The 20351-nt window shown below is 42.0% G+C and overlaps 1 protein-coding gene across 3 annotated transcripts in view; it reads right to left on the bottom strand.

Moving 5' to 3' along the window:
- The window catches only part of POMT2 (protein O-mannosyltransferase 2), a 29801-nt gene that overhangs the window by 8647 nt on the left and 803 nt on the right, over positions 1-20351 (bottom strand). The window contains exons 1-16 of one of the 3 annotated variants that reach the window (XM_054827030.1): positions 19828-20085; positions 19649-19733; positions 18733-18837; positions 17456-17564; positions 16488-16596; positions 14683-14842; positions 12086-12192; positions 11009-11091; positions 10057-10166; positions 7891-7957; positions 6922-6994; positions 5278-5356; positions 4369-4520; positions 2574-2665; positions 1410-1486; positions 143-214 (exon numbers count right to left, since the gene is read on the bottom strand). In XM_054827030.1, the coding sequence (XP_054683005.1) occupies positions 143-214; positions 1410-1486; positions 2574-2665; positions 4369-4520; positions 5278-5356; positions 6922-6994; positions 7891-7957; positions 10057-10166; positions 11009-11091; positions 12086-12192; positions 14683-14842; positions 16488-16596; positions 17456-17564; positions 18733-18837; positions 19649-19708 (1455 nt within the window). In that variant the 5' untranslated portion in view covers positions 19709-19733; positions 19828-20085. Of the gene's footprint in view, positions 1-142; positions 215-1409; positions 1487-2573; positions 2666-4368; positions 4521-5277; positions 5357-6921; positions 6995-7890; positions 7958-10056; positions 10167-11008; positions 11092-12085; positions 12193-14682; positions 14843-16487; positions 16597-17455; positions 17565-18732; positions 18838-19648; positions 19734-19827; positions 20086-20351 lie in introns of those variants that run through there. The other 2 variants (XM_054827029.1, XM_054827028.1) reach the window with 2 other exon arrangements.

The following is a 20351-nucleotide window of genomic DNA, read 5'->3' on the forward strand; positions in this document are numbered from 1 at the left end:
AAAAGTGAGACAAATTCCCATCCATGCAGCTCAGGTGCTACGAAATTAAGCTGACAACACCTTCAATGCAATTAAGAGATGCTATGCTTCAAGAAGCACAGCAAAAGCACTTGAAAACAGGAAGGTGGACTGATTAATATACCTGGTAGTTGATGGGCCAGTGCCAAGGTTTGGATGTAACTTCATTGTCCTTTGGTTTGAGGCCGCTGTTTCCCTACAGATAAATCAAGATAAAATTTAAATGAGGAAGCAGTTATGCTGCTAAGCCTGCCCAAAAACATCTGGGTACACAAACATACATGAATACTCTTCCTGAGTAAAGGCTGCTTTCTGACTACATAAACACATCATCTTCTGGAGATGGCCACAATGAGGACAACGAATGTTTTAATATTATTGTGCAAATGAAAATGTTCTTTGGGTACTATTATAGGAGTATTCTCTCACTACTCTTCTGTAGCTTTTCTGTCATTGAGGACATATGTTGCATAAGCAAGACCTTTGTTCATTAAGGGACTACTTCAGCAGGTTTCCCTCCACTCTGAAATAAAAGCCTCAGAAAGATTATTTCCATGGAAACTCATGCAGGTGCTTCCTTACCTGAGACAGCATTATCACTGGTTGCCATGGAAATGCTTAGCATTAACAATAATTTGCTTGACTACCTTCTTTCTTTTAAGAGTCTGAGAAGAGCTTTACAAACAGTAGCAAATAAAACCTTAGACTTCCTTCTCAAAATAGTAACTTCTCATACTTCAGATGAAGGATTGAGGAGCTGAAAGCAGAATGGCTGTGGCCAAAAGCACGAAGAACAATCGTGGGGAAATACAACCAGAGCAGTTACCTTGAAAATATTAAATCCAGCTTTTTTTTGCTCCCCCCCCCCCCCTTTTTTCTTTTTTAACATTCAGGGATAAAACAGGGAAGAGGAAAGCAGAAAACAGGGCACCTTGATGAACTTCAAAAAATCAGAAGTCTTCCATTTCAGTTCAAAAATTTATTGCTCTCTTAAGTGTCTGTTTATCTAATTTTCCTGACTCTGACCACAGAGTAATATCCACCTGCCTCACAAATACTAATTTAATTTTAAAACCTTCCAGTAGGGTAGGAAAAATTTTCAACTCTCTTGTACAGAAGCAAATTTCAGCAGTGGAGGGATTACATAACTAGGCTGTTGCTGGATCACACCAACAGTAGAGTCAGGCATCAAGCCCAAGGCTTCCAAACTTTTGGAAGATTTAGCTGCAAGACCATCCCTTTTTCTAAGTAAAAATTCAAGTAGGTTGCTGGGGTATGTAAATTCTGCCCTAGCTTGCAGCCATCACCCAGATATCTCAAAAAATGCTATTTCTTTTTGATGCAAGAGAGAGAAGGAAGAAAATGATAATCTAGAATTAATGATATCCTACCCGAATCATAACCATGTGGGATTCTAGCAGAATTTCTGCAAAAGAGGGCTTCAGAACATCCAGGCTGATATTGGGTACTTTAGAAAAAGAGAGAAAAATAGATTAGAAGTCTGTACAGTTTACTTTTATTTGCCTCTTCCATAATAAACTAAACTCTCTCCTCCTGTGACCAATCTGCTTCTAGCACCTCTCTTAGCTCCCTACGCAATTCATTCATATTCTAAACACAGAGGCTTGCAGTCAAAAGTATTCCCCAGTGAATTTCATAACTGATGCACTCCTAGATTTCCTCCTTTACTTCCAGGAGCAAAAGAAATAGATAAAAGGCCATGAAATAAACAGATCTGTATTTCTAGCTGAAATTAGAGACATATTGTTCATAGGCTGCTGTTTATCTGTAAATGAGCCACGAGTGTGAGAATTGAAAATGCATTACTACAGAAGAGGAAATTCTACCAAGTCAACAGCCCAGGATTCTTTTCCTTTGGTTTGCATACAGTCGCTCTGAAAGGATGAAGAACACTAGGGTTTGTTAATAACTCAGAACGCAGCCTAAGTCATCTGCAATTCATGCGATGAAAATCATATCGAATAATTCAGGCCAAATGAGGCTGTGACACATATCTAACTCCTGGATGAGGCTGCAAGGCCCATCTGTCATTACTGGCAAACTTATTGCTCTTCCCAGCCTCTGTCACACTTCTATCCATTACTTGATGGCACTGCAAAGTCATTATTTAGCATGCCTCCCTGTCAGAAAAGGAAGAAATTACACCAGACAGGGTGGATCCTAACTTTTTTTTTAAAAAAAAATCATTAAAATATATATGACATACTCATACCGTATGTTGTACGGCCTGTACTGCAGTGCCTATAAAACCTCCCACTTTTGTTACCCATGAAGATCTCAAAATCCTTAAAAAAGTCTTTATCCTTCCACTACACTTGAAGCATTATCACCAGTTTACAGTACAAACAGTGAAGTAGAAAAAGGCTATGCATCTCTGAACAACTGGCCCAAGTTCAGCCAGTTTGCACTTCAGCTGGGAAAAAAAACACAAATTCCAAACCCTGAATGCTGGTTCTTGCCATCTGACTGCTCATCCCATCCTTTAAGAGCAAGCCAAGATGCACCCTCAAAGGAAAGGGAAATAAATGACTTACACTTAGGGTTGATATGATCTTCAAAGTTCCAGAGGGAATTGGGACTCTCCTTCAGGTACGGTGTGCAGGTGACTTCCACTTGTTCCCAACCCCTGAGGAACACCAGAACAGTTAGCCACCACCCCACAAAAGATCACTCAGTATTTCCCGTTCACATCTAATTTTGTCCCCATTTAGCTTCATACTTTCCCACAACACTTACTATACCACTCAACCTCATCAGCTGCGTTCTTACATACTCTTACATGCTCTAAGCACCACATAGAAACCAAAACAGATTTGCAAGTTAGCCAACATCAAAATTCTACTGAAAATTTGAACCACATTTCTAAATTTAGGGCATCTAAACTAAAAAACCCTAGGTCCATATATAAGCAGCATGATTTTTGAAGATGATGCATCTTGACAACTAGAGACTACTTCAAGTCAACCCTTACAGTCTCTCCAGAAGAAAATCACCATCATTACTTTAAGTCAATCCCCACCTACAGCAACTGTATTACAGAAACGAATGACTTTAGAGGATCCCACCAAGTGTTCATTTAGTCTGTCACCCTATTTCTAGCAGGTCACATCAAACACTTTGGGAGAAAGTGTATCAGACCCTGCGGTAATGTGACAGATTAATAAGGAATTTTCTACCAATCACCACTTAGCAGGCTTAACTCCACTAACTAATTCATTCCATTAATTAATCACCACTTAATTCACTGAAGGACAGTGATTACCCCCCTTTAAATTCCTAAAAAAATATATATAAAAATTCAGTATACTTTTAATCATCCTTATTTGCAGTTAACAAGTATTTTTTCCCCTTGGCTCTTAATGTCATCAATGTTTTGTGGCAATAATTTCCATTCACAGGGTAAGTTTGTGTTAGGGTGGGAAAAATCCCTCTTTCTTGAATGCTGTTGACAGAGCCAGTGATTTTTTTTTTTTTAAACCAATCACATAATTTACCCATGAGCCCACTTTTACCGGTAAAAGTCTAAATGTCACTTGCATTCCTGACCAAGCAGTCACCAGAGGTATCTGCCTGCGCTCACTATGATTCTGCACCCACGAGATTCCTGAGAAGCCCTTTTTACCATAACGCAGTGAAGGGAAAGCTAAGCTAGCAGTAACGGAGGCTGCTCTGGAAGCAGAAGCAACATGACTGCACAGCCTGCTGCTTCAGGATCCACGTTAGCACCCCACACAGTACAGCTTTGCAGATACAGCACCTTGCTTGGTGCTAGTCTGGCTGTCTCTGCATATACCTCATTTTAATGATGGGGATATATAATCCAAGGACATATTAAATCACAACCCCTACTAATAACAGCTTGTTATAGTTGCCCTTGCTTCAGATGCTGCATACAAAAATGGCAGAAGGTCTTCCAACCACAAAAGAAACTAAAACCAATAAAAAGACATTTGGAGGATTATGGAGAATTGCATGAACTGCCCCAGTTTCTAGCAATTTTTGTGAACCCCAAGGATAAAATGGGCTTTGAAGAACACCTCTGTCATCCCCTCCTGGACTTACCAGATGACAAGATCTTTGGCTATGCCGATCCTGGATCTCTTAGTAAGGGATATTATTTTTCAGAGCTGCATACCTTCACTGTAACAGACTGCATAACCCTAACCCAGATCTTCCCCTCTGTTTATATTTTTAATACCTGCTAGTTACTTTTTTCTTTTAAAGATAAAGAAATGGAGGAAATGTGGTTATTGCTTAGTTTAAAGTATCATTGAGCAAAAGAACATGTCAGCTCAAGGTCTTGCAGGGGGGGGATTACAAGCTATTTACCATTTTGGCAGAGTCTTTCCAGAAGAGCCCAATATACACCCTGTGGCCACGTGGGTTAGCCGCACCTGACTCCGTAGGACTTTGATGAGTTTCCCAGCCTTTCTGCCCACCACTTCAATCCGCCAGAAATCATTGGAGTCTCCTGTTCCATTCTATCATGCAAACATACCATAAGCAAAAAAACAAACAACGAAACAAAAAACGAAAAAGAAAAAACCCCACCAACTGGAAGACATACAGGACTGAAGCACTGCAAATAAGAATTTCTGAAACTCAAATGGTGGTAAAGCTAAACAAAGGACCCCAGGCTACCCTTGCTCAGACTTCACTGAAGAGATGCCCCATCAGGCAGAGATGATTCTAGGCATGAGCAACTACTCACAAATACATTTCTATCTTGCCATCCTTAAATTTTTTTGCTTCCAATTCATACTTGACTGTGGCTCAGAGTTTCATTTTAAACAGGGGTAACTTGGCTGCTTCACAGACGGGTTTAGGCAACAGCCCCTTGCGTTTCAAAATTCAGCCCTCAAAGCAGATTTCATTTTCGTGATTCAAAATTCTGTCATCATTCTGTCAAAAAAAGGCACTTGTCTATGTGACAAGGCCCAATACATAAAATAATACTTGTCAGAGCAACTTCAAGGTTGCTCAGATTGGCATTTATGGAGTTCAACGCTGCCAAAGATAGACTGGCAGTAAAAGCTTAAGTTATTCTCTTGTCTGTGTTCACATTAAATAGACCTTAAATACAAGATAAGCTATTTCATAGTAAATCAGTTTTTCCTCCACTATGATAGGTGCACATGTATACCTTGGCTAACAAACTAAAAAAGCAAGAATAAACCCCCTTGGCGTGGTATGAACTCTCCCCAAAAGGAGCTTTGTTTTATTTTGCCATTCACTTACTATTCCATAGCCAGTGACCTGAAAATGCTTCCTTGTCAGGGGAGCCTCATGCTGGTGACTGTGAAGATTTCTAGAAGTTCTGAAATGAAATTAAAAGTCAAACCTTGGGGGTTTTTTATGTCTCAGTCAATTTGTGATAAGAACTTTGGCTTGAGCCACTCAGAGAGCTGTCAGTGCTTTGACCACTGAATTCCAGCCAAGGGCAGGGCAGGATGCAGCCTTAAAGGTGATGGGGGCCATGAAGTGAAACAGCTGCTTCCCACTGTGCAACTCTGAGCTTATGCCACACTGGGCAGTGCTGGAAAGGGAGCACAGCATAAATAAATCCAGTTCTCAAGCTATATCCACCAGTTTCAAGTGGAGAAGACATTGTTTTGGGGTTTTTTTGGTATATTAAGAGCAAAGGTGGGAGTAACAGTCCTGCTCTTGCAAGAAGCAAAGCAAGATCCTGACCTCTCCTGATTAGCAGTTTTGTTTTTGAGGGGAAAGATTGTACCATTTAGTCAGGCACAGATTTACTGGGGGGGGTGGGGGGAAGCAGTGGCCCCCATCAGCACCAGCTGTACATCGTGCAGGCAAACAGCCTCCCACCCTAGCAGGGGCTGCTAACTGGGGCAACCAGAAAAACCTGGCCCTATCCTAGTCAGTCCTTGGTAAAAAACAGACAATGAACCACCCCCGCCAACAACACAGCTGCATCCAGCCCAGCCTTGTCCGCACAGAAACCCTCTGCCCACGCTGGATGAGGTTTGTACGCAAGGAGACAAGAGCCATCTGCAGGATCTTTTCCACAGCACTGCAGTTTCAACTCCCATTCCACAGACCTAATCGGTATTGCCTAATCAAAATTTTATCACCTTCATTATCAAATATTTGGTAGCAAGACCCAAAATTCAAGGCACTTTTTTTTTAAAAAAAAATCTTAAAATCATTTTGGAAATCTAAGCAATGATTTATGAACAGACAATATTGAATGCAATATGACACGATTTCCACACTCACAAGTTTAGAGCTTCTGTTAGGAAATCAAAGCTGCAACAGCACAGAGCATTGTGGCACAGTGACATCAGACTAGATTAAGATTAAATATCAAGTCACTAGCGTTGCCCTGCTTCCTCTCAGGTATTCCCTACAGAGAGGGAAGGCACCAGCCAACATTTTCGTTAAACGTGTTTCACTGCTGTGATCTCAGTGCTGTTAAGACCTTCAGTGGATGGATGCTGCCTGTGCACGTAGGAGTACACTGACACTTGCAGTAGACTGACAAAAACCCCACGCTATTTGCCTGGAAAACTCAGAGCAGGGACAAACAACAGAATTAGGGTTTTGAAATTGCTTCTTTGCAGAAGAGTTACCCTTAACATTGCACCTCACATGGCCAAACAAACCCCTCTGCTGTTTACCTAAGTATTTCTAATGAAGTTGTCTGGTTCTCTCAAAAGTTTCCCATTGAACAGACACCCTTCGAAAAATAAACCATAGAAGAAAAACTCCACGAACTCCATACTGGAACTGCAGGTACACAGACACCTCTGTCACACAGCCTGCTTGTGCTGGCCTAACCATGTATTCTCCAGCAGGATAAATCTCCCACCAATTCTACTCAATCACACAATCTCTTGGAATCCCAGAAATCAGCCTTACTCTTTATGTTCCAGACGAATAATATCTCCGTGCCTCACAAACTCCACAGGGCTCGAGGGGTCTGACAGATCTGCTGAAGGAAGGCAAACTAATCATATCAATGCACTGACAAACATATCAGGGTCTTAGAAAGTTTCTTGGGAATGCTCATGCCTCAAGCAGCCAATACAAGGCAAACTAATTTGTGTCAGCTCTAAGCCTGGTGTAAACCACTGCTCTAGTTTAAAGACAAGCCTTGAGGGCTACTCCAAAAGAACATGGCCCCAAGCAGCACATACTGCCCTTAAGAGGATGCCTGGTCAGGTTAACTGAACACCAAAACTATATATATATACACACATATATATTTATTTCATGAACTATAAAATTACTCTTGCAACACTGATTATAATTTTGTCTTATCTAGGTTATTTGCACTGTTTGTTATTTAGGCAGTTCTTGTAATTTTTATATACACATGCTGCAGGCGAAGAAAGGAAACTCTGCCAGACCAAATATGCCTCAGCTACACTGTATGGTATTCTAAAACAACAGAAGTATGTAGAAACCATAGATCTTCACGTTCAGTACTCAATCTTGTCCCAAGCAAACATCCATGCAGATCAGTTGAACACAATGTGTCTGAACCTATCAGGACCCAACTTCTCCAGGACCCATAGCCACAATAACAGATTCCACAAAATACTGAGTTCAGATTAATTTCCTCTCTTATTTGCAGCCCTATGCAGATGAAAAGTTGTCAGTGCAACCTTCAGCTGAGAAAAGCTTACTTCAGCTGTACAATCTAGAGAAAAAACAAAACCACAGTATACACAAACAGCACTAATCAAGATGGAGCCAGATTCCCCTCATCCTTCCTCTTCTCCCCCTCATATCCATGAAGGATACTTTGCCCTGGAGGGAAGTCAGAATATTTAAGTGAAAAACTGAAGTAAGAGTTATACAAGGCACTTTACTGGTATTTATTACCTGTGTCTGAATCATGTTTCTTTATAATCCACAGGTTATTCAAATCTTTATGTAAGTAGGCAGTGACCTGAAAGCACAGGATAAATTATTTTACCAAACAAGAAAAAAAGCTGGTGATAGCAGACACACATTCACCAGCAAATTGAAGTCCCAAATGAATGTACCAGTAACATAGAAACCCTGGGATGACTTTTATGATAGTGCCCTGGGAAAGTCAGTTACTGGCCATTCCTTAATCCAGATCACACCTTTTATTCGGCATATAGCTGTACACTCAGGAGCACTACACGTAATGGTGGTTCACACACATCAGGAATAACAGCCTCCAACCACACAGCTTGACCTCCTCTCACCCCGCTTCAGTGGCTTCTTCTATGATAACACGGTATCCAAACCTGAACTTTTTGAATAATCACTGATCAGTACCAGAGCCAGGAGATGGAAACAGTGCTGGCTTTACTGACAGGCACTGGTAGAGATTTATGATGACAGGCTGCCTGTGACAACCATAATACTCCAGCCAAAAGATCCAGGCGTGATAAGAAGGATTCAGGGATCAGCTGTTAAAGCCACACATGCCACCCAGCTAATCCCTACCAGCCTGCTCAGACTCACACAGAGTAATCCTCCTACTGGTACCATGGGCAGGGGAGACCATCCGGCCCCAAGGTGCTGCTCCTGAGGGCAACCTTCCCAAGCAGCGTGAGGAACTGCGCCCACTTTGTTCATTCTCCTCTTCCAGCAGCAGCAAGCCTTGCTCTGTGGGACCCTAGAACAGTTCCAGAGCTGTGCCTCCCACTCAGGTGGGAAGCAGATGGCCCAGTGGGTGGGTGAGAGGCAGAACATACAGGAGTGCCTGAGGGTGGGGACAAAGGGAGAGGTGGAACCTCATATTTGAGGTTATATCATCAAGAGAGGAGGGAAAGGAAGAAGCAGAGAGATCACTGTCTCCATCTTTTCCTCCCTAAATCTCCTCCAAGTTCTAAATTCCCTTCCCCTCTCCACAGCCCCCAAACTGTCCAAGCCCCCTACCCATGTCCTACCTCCAGGGTAGGGAGCACAGAGATGGGGGTGGGTGGAATCTCCACCCTCTCCCACTTACCCTCAAGGAAACTCCCATCAGCATCCTCTCCAAATACCCTTTCCCTGCTTTCAGTGTCATAAAGTATGCTCTGCACTTGAATTTTGCCTATCCTTGAGCCAGTTTTGGTATGACATCTCCATCTATGCTAATAAACATCAATGTCACATGACAGTATTAGAATTTTTGGTTGAGGAGAACAGCAGGAAAAGAAGATTGAGGCAAAGTTTTAATTTCTGAAAACTTCTTCCTCACCACAGAGACTGAAGGGAGTTAAAAAACAAACACTTGTTTTTCTCTGGCAACTTTCTTTCAAGGAGCTCAGAACAATTTTTAGACACTAACATGCAAATTGCAAAATACATCTCGGGAAAGCTGCAGAAGCTGCAAAGATTTGTGGAGCTTGATGATGATGGACAAAAATAAGAAATTAATTTTCATACTACTTAATTAGTGAGAGTTACATGATTTCTGATTTTTACTTTGACTTATTGATTAATCATTTAATCAGGAGCTCTTAGAGAGTTCAGACAGTTTAATTACAGCTAGCTTGCAAATATACAGATACCTAATTTAATGAGCAAAGCCTTACAAATTCTTCAGCGACAGATGAGGAAAGCAAGGCACAAAAGGAGAGTAATTCATGTAAGGTCACAGAGGCCAGTGGCAGGAGTGAAAAACAACACACAGCAGCCCTATTCTGTTGCTTTTAAAACACAGCAACGAAACCTGTAAGATAATGCATTTGTTTTAAAGGTAAGTTTTACAGCCTTCCTTGAGGTAACAACAGCACTTTCATTATGGAAGATTATTTTTAAGTTCTCTTGGCCTCCATCTATGGAGGGTGGTCTTGTCACCACAATGAACCCTTGTTACTGTAAGTCACCTCTCTGGTACAATGTGGTAGGGTGTTTTCAAGCACCCTTTTTACTCAGACTTCCAAGCCAAGTGCACAGCTGCGGCACTGAGAGAGAAACAGACGTTGAGTGAACACATAGTTCCTGTCACAACAGCACCTAACGCTAAGTGCAGTGGGAGCGAGTCAGTGGTTGTAGACAGAGGCAGTACTACCACAGCACACTAACCTGCTGCTGGCGAGCCCCAATGCCCTCTGGGTAGAGGTGCCAGTGGGAGTGCAGGTATCCCCCTGCCATCCTAAGGTTCTTCATTGTGACCACAGACCCGTACGCCAGGTCTACATGGGAAGGAAGGAGGAAAAAAGGCATAAGGCAACTGTCGTATAAATATCTCCCCCAGCTAGTCTGCAATTACTCCAATTAGGCATGCATTCTCCTGCTTTGTTTTGATGAAAGCTCATTTCCTGTTTGACACATTACTCCACACAGCTCATCGCAAGCTTATCTTCCATCCCCAACCATGATTCAGTAAAACTGTTACATAACATTTGGCTGAAACACTGACAATTCTCCCACCTAGTTTTAACATAAACAGAAGCGCTAGTTCTTTTGTATGTCATTTCAGTAATGAGAGGTTTGAGATAGCTTTCCATAAGAGTATATGGTCACATTAAAACACGATCAAGTTTGAAAAGCATGGGACTGCTTTGAAGCACTCCATCGCCCACCACCTACAGCAATACAAGAGGGAAGGGAGGCAAGCTCAGCTATGGGAGAGTGGAGCTGATACCCTGGCTTCAGACAGCTTCCTTCACAGCCTCCCAACACAAGCAGGAGGAGTCTTGAAGAAGGGACCCGATGCTCTCCCAGTAGCAGCTCTGGAGCAGGGAATAGCCAGAGAAAAGCTGAAGTAACCAGAAAACTAAACCATATTAAAGGCTCAGCAGTCCCTAGCCAACCTGAGGATTAGGGAACGACCACAGAGCCATCCTTCCCCTAAATTCATATGCAGGCTTGAATACAACACAGAGGCATGCTATGTCACAGAGGGACAGCATTGATCTGACCATGAAAGCATGATCTGCACTGTCCTGCACTGACCCACAGGAGAGGCTGGTTTTATTTAAACCCTCACGTACATCGAAAACACTCAAAGCTGTTTATTCCTTTGGACACTCACGCTCTGGAACAGAGACGTTATGAAGATTGTTCCCAATCAGCTGGGACTGAAACGCTGAACTGAAGAAACCATCTCCAGGACCACTACAAAAGACAGCAAAGAATGTGACAATTCAAAGTCTGGCAAAACAGGCATACAAAGCTCTATCATGCATTACCAAATTGTTTTTACAAAAGGAAAAAGACAAAACCAGACATGACATCAGGAGAAGAATGACTGCAGTTCCCTTAGATGCACACACCTCTAATGTTGTGAATCACAGCAGATAGAGACAGTCTTGCAGGAAATTGTCCAGAGCTGCAAGGACCTGAGGTCACAAAAATGTACACAAAGCACCATCAACTATCTTTGGAGGTGTTCTTATGACAAATAAGCTGACCCACTGTCACGTTAGATATAACAAAGCCTTCCTCTGTGGCTCTAAGTCTCATTTCTGCTAAGAGGGTAGTGGTAAGATCAGTTGACAAACTGAAAAACAACAGATTTAATTTTGGGTTGTTTTTTTTTTAATGGTAAAATACTTATTCACCTCATCTCTTAATGCTAGCATATGGAAAAACATTACTTGGCCATTTTACTAGTTATTGTGTTCTTTCCAAATAAAAAACATCACTTGGTTACAGGCATTCAGAGAAGAGTCCTCCCTTTGGGCACACTCAGACAGTTTGGGGTGTTTTTTTTGTTGTTGTTGTTTTTTTTTTTAATCACAGCCAAAGCATTTTTTCAGGAATGCAATGCCTTTTTTAAAAAAAAAAATAATTACAAAAACAAAAATAAAAGGAATGGATTTGAGACATTTTCAGGTCCAGGAAAGAGAGGAGGAAAAAAAAGGAGACAGAGTTTGGTCAGGATACTTGCTTGGCATTTCAGAAAGTCTTAATCTCAAACTCAGTTTCACTCCAAGCTTGGCCAGGGCCTTTCTCTAAAAACAATACAGGAGTCTGGGATGGGAATTAAACAAAGACACAGCTTGTGGCTGTGCTTCTGACAGTGGAAATGGAGAGATCCATAATCAATAGCCTTTAATCCAAAGCAAAGACAAGTGATTCTTTGTCTGGAGAAAACATTGTGAAATACCTTTTATTTAATACTGTAAAATGAACAGCAAACATAGCCGTGTAGAGCGCAAGTGGGAGCAGGATGAGGCAGAGTACACGAGCCAGTAAATGCTTCCCAAACATGACCTGTAACAAACACAACCTGGATCAAACAGTGCAGCTGCAGGAACAACCCCACTCTTTATCTCAGAGGACTCTGAGCAGCGGTCCTATAGCAGAAACCTACCATGCAAGTAAGCCCAGCAGGGTGCAAAGTTACCTCAAAAAGGCCTAGGGAGCAGTAAAAGCTTAGGCAGACCTTGTTGTGCATCTCCAAAAGCTGGAACACCTTGAAATTTCAGGGTCTTGGGAGGAAGACAAAAAACAGGCAACAGGAGGGCTGAACTTTCAAAAACCTTGGGCATGCCTAACTTTGGCAAAGGAGGTTGGGCAGCTCCCATTTGACAATACTTTGAAAACAAGGACCTTAACTTTGGTTTATCAGAGCGGTACACATCTTGAGACCTAGATATACTGCATTCACAGAAACCAGCTCACTTAGCAAGGATGCTCTCACACTGCAACTTCTGTTGCTGGTCCTCAGCTAAAAGTTACAGAAAAATCAGCAGGAAAACCTGTGAGTGTTTCTAGCTGCCTCAACACAAAAGCAGAACATTTTATTTAAATCCCTTGGAAAGGTGGTTTGTACACAGATGCCCAAGATGCAATTACATATTCACATCCTACTGACACTGCTGGTAGTAGAATAAGTAATCTAAAATACTGGGTGGGTAATGAACAGCTGTGGGAGAAGAAAACACCTTAAGTAGCAAAAATTGTTTGCTAAATGTCCACATCTAACTTCAAAGTGGATGAAGGCAGATGTACTATGCTATCTTCCATATTTTTTTTACATGGTACCTATCATTTAATCATTAAGCTAATCATCCTCCATCCCTTAATAGCAGATCCAAAGATTTCAGAAGTAATGGAAACAGAGCTGAACACAGTACAAAACTAAGAACTTACTGAAGTCAACAAAGGAAACAGTTGCTCAGCTCAAGTACTTAAGCAGAACACTTAATAACCACCGGGCACTTGGAAAAATGCTGATTGATGGTACATAACCAAATTTATACAGCAGAGAGGCATATGAACTAATCTTCTGTTCCCTGCTTAAATGACCACAATATGCTTCAATCTTTGTGAAAAGGTTTTCCTTAACTACAGACTTCAATAAAACATCAAAAGAGAAAATGCGCATGAAGGACAGCATCGAGAAGACCAGAACGGTGGACCAAGATAAGCTGAGAATTCTAAAAGATCAAATTAGTTCCCAAAACCTTGCATGTAAATAATCACAAGTAGTTTCCTAACAAATGCAGAGATATGTTATTCAGGCTTTTAGGGGTTTAATCCTCACTTTTTTTTTCCCCTTCCTCAAGCACCAAGGTTGCCATAGTTAGTTATTCAGAAAGCATCTACCTTCTGGAGTAAATTTCTTTACATATTCTAACACTCAGGGGCTTGCTGCCTTTGCTGCCAGCGGCACAAATGAAATCACTGTGCAGCCGTCTGCTGGCAGAAAGCTTAGACATGATGGATTTGTTCCATTTCAAATGCAATTAACTGACTTTGCTCAAGAAGTGCTTCTCCGGAGCTGGAACATTGCATCTTTGCAGCCCATATTGACTCACATTAATCAGAGAAAACAAATCACACAGCAGGAACAGAAAAAGTCCCCCAAAACCCCCACTGTTTATGAGACAAACTGGACAAAAACAGTAAGTGAAAGATATAGAATTTTCAAGCTGCAGAAGAGGCTAAGACAAGAGGAGAACTGAACACCGTTTAAAAGATGTGCTTGAAGAATTTGTTTTCCTGCTGGTTGCAAGACAGCAAATGGTACATCAAGGTTTTTCTCCAAATATTAGATTTCACCGTCCCCAAATATAAAATGCAATATATTAGAACATGGCACCCAAACACACTAGCAAATTTCTTAGAGCTTATAAGAACAAAATGTGTGTGAAATTGAGCAGGCTATGGCTGCCTTCATCCTCAGGACTGCCTATGGAGACTGCAAGTTGCAGAGCATGCCTATGAATCATGATGGAATATAGCACGCTACTGCTATGTAGCCTGTGCCCCCATACTCTCACGAAGCACAGCCTGAGTTTGTGTCGCTTATGCAAACTAGGTGCTGCAAGACATGCCTGTCTGCGAGGTAGCACGTACTCCTCAGAAGGTCACGTAACAGCATTGGACAACATCTTGCTTTGGGCCATTGTACAGCCATTCCCAATGAGCATTTTTAACCTAGCCTGAAAGAAAATTCATCCAACTGGAAAGGTAATAGTTGTTCCCGAGAAAAGACAACCACCTCTCTGCTGTGCTCTTATGACATTATATCCCGCTGACATATGTGGGGTTTTTTAAACATATGGCAATAGTTTTTCCATTGTAACCTTCATCTTTAATCATCATTATCCACCTCAGATGCCCCTGTTTGCTGCAGACAGAGTATCAGTGTTTGGCTAGTTCCATAGCTGTCGTAACTAGGAGAATTACAAAGGTAAAAGAAAGCAAAACAAAAGAAAGCAACCCATAATGCAAAGAAAAGTTTTTGACACTCACCAGTGACAGGCTGAGGTTCCCCAGCAAGTCCCATAAGTCATAGATTGTGTTCAGGCCAACCAAGAGGACTACAAAAAGGCCAACAAACTTTACCCCCATTGCTCCAGCAAGGTTCACACCAGTCAGACTCAGCCAGAACCACCAGGAGGCAGAAAATGGCCTGCGAGACAGATAGAGCAGGCCAGTAAATAAGTAATGGCTATTTGAACGGGCATCTGCAATCAGGAAAACAAGCAGAAAATTGGCTACCCCACAAAATTACATTCCATCTTTTTCCCAGGAAACCATGAGGTTCATTAATTTTAGAATGATGCAAGGATACTCCTGATACAGACTTCAGAAGGGCCCAACATTTAAGCCTGGGCAGCCCTAGATCTCCCCTTTAAGGAAGGGAACATAGACACCATGTATAAGCTAAAATTCTAGTGTGAAGAAAGCCCAACATATGGAAGGTCTGAAAATAGAAACAGGACTTTTGCTCCATAAAATGCAAACTTACATCTCTCAGAAAGTTAAGGACATGGGGGGAGAGCAGGAAAAAAAGAACGGCTACTGTTTTCTAAAGTAGAAAGGCCATAGTGGAAAACATCTACCCACAGCACAAACAAAAGCTCCAGCAAAAAGCAAACAAATTACAAACTAAAGTAAAATTGGACCACACAGAAAATATGAGAAAAGATGACAGCAGAATTTAAAAATCCTTTTCATACTGACTCCTGATGCCTTGATGCTTGTATTTTGGCTAGACAAAATCCCCATGACCTGCTAACCAACACAATAGCTAGAGCCAGCTTTTAATTTGCATAAAATCAACTAGCTTGAAAACAGGATTAACTCAAAGACCTGAGAAATAAGTTCAGGTCAAGGCACACAGAGCTAATCAAACATTGCCCTGTAACGGAGTGCTTGCATTCCCTGGGGTGTGTGTTGTAGACGAGGATCGTCCCACATGATGCTACAGGCTGCATTTTAGCCATGTGTGCTGCAGTGACGTTAAGATTGATATGGTTAGTTCCTTTCATGAAACAAAAATTGCTCATATATAACAAAGCATTCTAAGCTTTTATGTCTTTGAATTCTGGATGCACTGTGGGGAAACTATGTACAGCCCAGCCACAAAGCAGCCTTTTGACATATCCAAACACCTGTAAATCACCATCCCCCTCTGGATGGGTCTATAGCAAATATTCTGAGCAACTTAACTGCTTTATTCAGAAACATCCTGGCTATATTACTCTCAAATTTTTGGCACCAATTTCTCTAAACCAAACAAATTACACTATTTACCTCAGCTAGCAGGATTTTATAAGTGCTTACAGGATTACAGTCACAGATAAGCTGTGTTTCCCCAGCCTGGAGGCAAAGCAACTGGTTCAAGACAACAAATTAGTATTTTTGCAATCAAGGAGCAAAGCCTTGAACAGGCTCCAACCATCCTTCATTCCTCCTTCTCTGACCTACAACACCCTATACTAGCTTTCTAAGTTTTAAAAAGCTTTAGCCTTCATTTTCAAGATTTGCAGTTCCATAAACACTAGTTCTGCTGAAATTTCCTTTCATGCTAAAATAACCTATTTAAATCTCTCTCTTGGTTTACACCAGCCACCATACTGTCTCCCTAGTTTCACAAACCCTCATGCTAAAAATTTCTCTCCCCTACCATGAGCCACTTTCACCTCCAAATTTCCTGAAACAATCTCATCTCAGCCATTCACCAGACCACCAAGTGGTAGACATGTTCTAGTACTTTACCTGTGTAAAAGTTGAGTACCTACAGTTTAAGAAAATTATCACCTTTATCTTACCTATCTGCACAGCTGTTACATTTTACCATACTCAGAACAGCTCCCATGAGGAAGAACATCAGAATGGGGTCCAGCAGAATGTATTGGGACAAAGTAATACAGCCCGTATCTGTAAACAGATGCACAACAATGTGAGAAAGGCTTACGGTTCCAAAGTGAATCTAAGATTGCAGGAAGCCAATTTCCTCGGTGTAGGCAAGACAGGGGAAACAAGGGAAATTTTAGAAACAGAAGCAGATCAGAACATTTCAACTTCTACTTGGGTAACAAATGAAGAAAAAAAACCCTCACAAAAACCAGGCAGTACAACAGTATCTGTTAAACACCATTTGGGAGGTGCTGCTAACATATTCAGATGACAAGCGTTACAGAGAGCAATGATCCACCTACTAAGGCACCAGCATGTTGCCAGAGGATGCTACAGGAGAAGTCATCTTTCAGATGTTACCTATAAAAAATGAATATGACTTGGATATTTTAAGTCTCCGTGCCTCAATATCTGTGTGTCCTCACAAAACCCCAATTTGGGTAACTCCATTTGCAATGTTAATTTCTCTACTTGGCTCAATTCAACAAGGAACTTTATTCATCTCTTACTGCGAACTCTTCCACAGTAATGCAGCAGGCTGTGAAATGCCTCTATAATTCATATGGGAGACATCAATATTTCACTAGTGGGCAAAATCATTCCTGACGATCCATCTTATAAAAATTCTTAAAATTGAGGTGAAATGTAATCCAACGCTGTGGTTATGTGCATAACAAATACCTATGAACTAAACAAGAATGTAAAATTCTCAAGGGGACCACCAATTAAAAAGCCTCTACATATAAAGTAGAATTACTTTGCTTTTGGGAACCTCCCTCATTAACCCCAATATCCCCTTGCTAGGTAACACACGATGATCCAGAAATTATATTCTCTGAAAAATTAACCTGTTCAATTTTGCTGTAGCAGGAACACCTACCAAAAATAAGTATGAAAGCTGCGAGTAAGGCTGCTGGCAGTGACTTTGACAGTTCCAACACTATGAGGTAGGCGAAGGGAACCAGGCAGGAGCCAAGGAACGCACAGAACTGCAGCAAAAGATGATCACAGGAGCAGTTACAGCCCCCCCCAAGGTGAACACACACCCACACCCTTTCCCTTCCTTCGTCTTCCATACCTACCAACAACAGATGTTGCAGTAGCTGAACTGTCTCACTAAGAACATTAGACAAAGGCCAAATGAACAAAGATACTGTTCAGAAAAGGACAGCTGCTTACTCTGTTCTGTCTCTAGAGGTGTCAGTAACAACACTCGGTCATTCTCTTGCTAGACTACATCAGATATTCATAAAAAGATATGTCAAGTAGGTGCACTACACATCCACCATACTCAATTTATTTTAACAAGATATTATTATATGAAATTTAAGAACAAAATACGCCTGTACCTTACATCTTTAGTAGATCAGTATCACCTGCCCTACACAAATGAGACTGAGGATGGAGGAGGAAGAACAGAAATCAAAACAAAAGAAAGTAACATCACAGTAAAATTCGCTCTTTTCCATGTCTGGTTCTAGCACTTCTCCCATGTTTGGCTCAGGGGAATCTAGAACCATGAATTGCTGGAGACCCGGAAAGTAAGCCAAGAAAATACACCCTCCCAGGTTTTATCTTTCTTTCTAGGCACTAGCAATTGGCCACTGTTTCTTTTTTTGGCTGGTGTTACCTGCTGTCAGTTTTACCACTCTTGGTCTTCCTAGATAGCAGTACAGCCAGGCTTTCAGACAGAATACCACTCTGAATAGCAATTTCACGCACCCCCCATCAGCTTACTCAGCTCAGTGTCACTGGTAGTTGCAAACTGCAGGTGGCAGTGGCCGATTCTGGCTTTTTGACATCCTTGGCTCTCCAGCAGAGCAGCCAGGCACAATGGAGTGAGCAGAAGCCCAAGCACAGCAGTGTTCCCTTTGCAGAACAGGCAAGATATCTGTCCCACTCAAGAGTGTAGTCCCACTAATTACTAGCAAGGATCGGCCTCAATAATCACCTTACTTTCTTATTGGCCTCTCACAGCCAGATGTTAAGACTTATTCACAATACAACCACTAACACTTTTCTAAGAAGCTTAAAGATAAGGCACAAGGCTAAAGAGACCTCTGATCTAATCCAGGAGAACTGTTCTTATGACATAACACTCTGTACTGAAAAGCACAGGAGAGCTAACCAGCTTGATACTAGCCTGTAGAGCCTTACCCCTCTCATTCCCACATAGTTGTGCTGCTCATATCTGTCCCCTGGCTTTTGGAAAGGAAATGTACCATCATATCCACTAAGGTAGCCAGCAAGTCCAATCAGCATCTGAAGAGGAAAGGTGAAAAAACAGGTCAGGGAAATCACTTTGGAAGGAGGAGTACCCAAGCCAACAGCAAATAAGATTTTAATAGAAGCCAAGTCTGATCCAGAGGATAACTACTTAATTCAGATGCATCATCCAAACAAGAGTTTATGTACAGAATTCATATGCATACATATTACCCTTTGTCTAAAGGCAAAATCAGAAGAGATCAAAAGGACTTTGGCTGCTGACTATAAGGACACCTGCAAGCTCAAGAGAAATACCAGGTGTGGGATTTAGCAGAGAGAATTCTGTCTCTGTAGACTCTCCCATAGCTCCCTACTCCTACAGCTTAAGGAGATTCACCGTGAAAGGAAGATAATCTTTCTGAGGCAGGAGCGCACCTTCAGCAACACTACACGATGTTGCTAGAACAAGTTATTTGACTACATAATAGCAAGTCAAGGCTTTCAGGAGCCTCATTTACACACAAGCTATCAGGAATGGTTCCTTTGGTTCTTATGGTTCCTTTGAGCTGCAGGCTTCTATTAAATATCCCCTCCAAACCACATAAGTACCACATTCATTTTTTAATGTTAAGCCTTTCAAATACCCAACATGTAATACTGTTTTGTTTTACCACATTCAAAGCATCTTCGTAAAGAAGAAAAGATGCAAACTGAGGCTCTGGATAGAGAATGCAAATTACTATGATGTCAACAACAGTTAGGAAAGGTATTGGTGTTTATCACATCCTTCAGCCGGGAGGATGGGGAAGACTTTTGTTGGCCCACTCCTGTGGCTTCTAAAACATGTAACAGAAAAGTAGTTTACCTTCCCCAAGGGGGGGTGGACATCAAAGAAGAAGGTCCGATTAATGTAGTAACTTCCCATCTTCCCAAAATGGGTTTCATCCCAACTGGAAAAAAACAAACCACCAAACAACCTGCTATAATGCTGAAGACAGTAAAAAAAAAAAAATATCCAGGAGGGTCTTTTTACTTATGCTTTACATCACATAGAAGGTTAGTGCCTGTCGTGGTTCAGCCCCCGCCGAGCACCACGCGGCCGCTCGCTCACACCTCCCCGGCGGGATGGGGAGCGCAATGGGAAAACAAAGGTGAAACCCGTGGGTTGGGGTGAGGACAGGTTACTGGGACAGCAGACGGAAATAACAGCAGCAGTACTTGTAACAGAATACACGCAACGGGTGATAACACAAGGCAACTTACCGACCCGACGTCCGACCGGACGCCCAGCCCACACTCAGCCCGTCCCAGAGCCGCCCCTCCCCGACTGCCCCCCTTTTATGGGAGCATGACGTCACGTGCCCCCCTGGCCAGCTCGGCTCACCTGTCCCGGCTCCGTGTGAAAATGAACTCTATCCTGGCCGAAACCAGGACGGTGCCATTCTAGGCAAGGTCCTTTTTAAAGAGTTTGATATTGGCACTCCGAACCCTCTAGTCTGCCCGTCTGTTTCCAGGTTGTGCTTAGAGACGTTAAAAAACCAGCCTGCAACCCACAGATCCCCTAACCC

The sequence above is a fragment of the Grus americana genome, chromosome 5 (genome assembly GCF_028858705.1).
Source record: "Grus americana isolate bGruAme1 chromosome 5, bGruAme1.mat, whole genome shotgun sequence".
NCBI classification, from domain to species: domain Eukaryota; kingdom Metazoa; phylum Chordata; class Aves; order Gruiformes; family Gruidae; genus Grus; species Grus americana.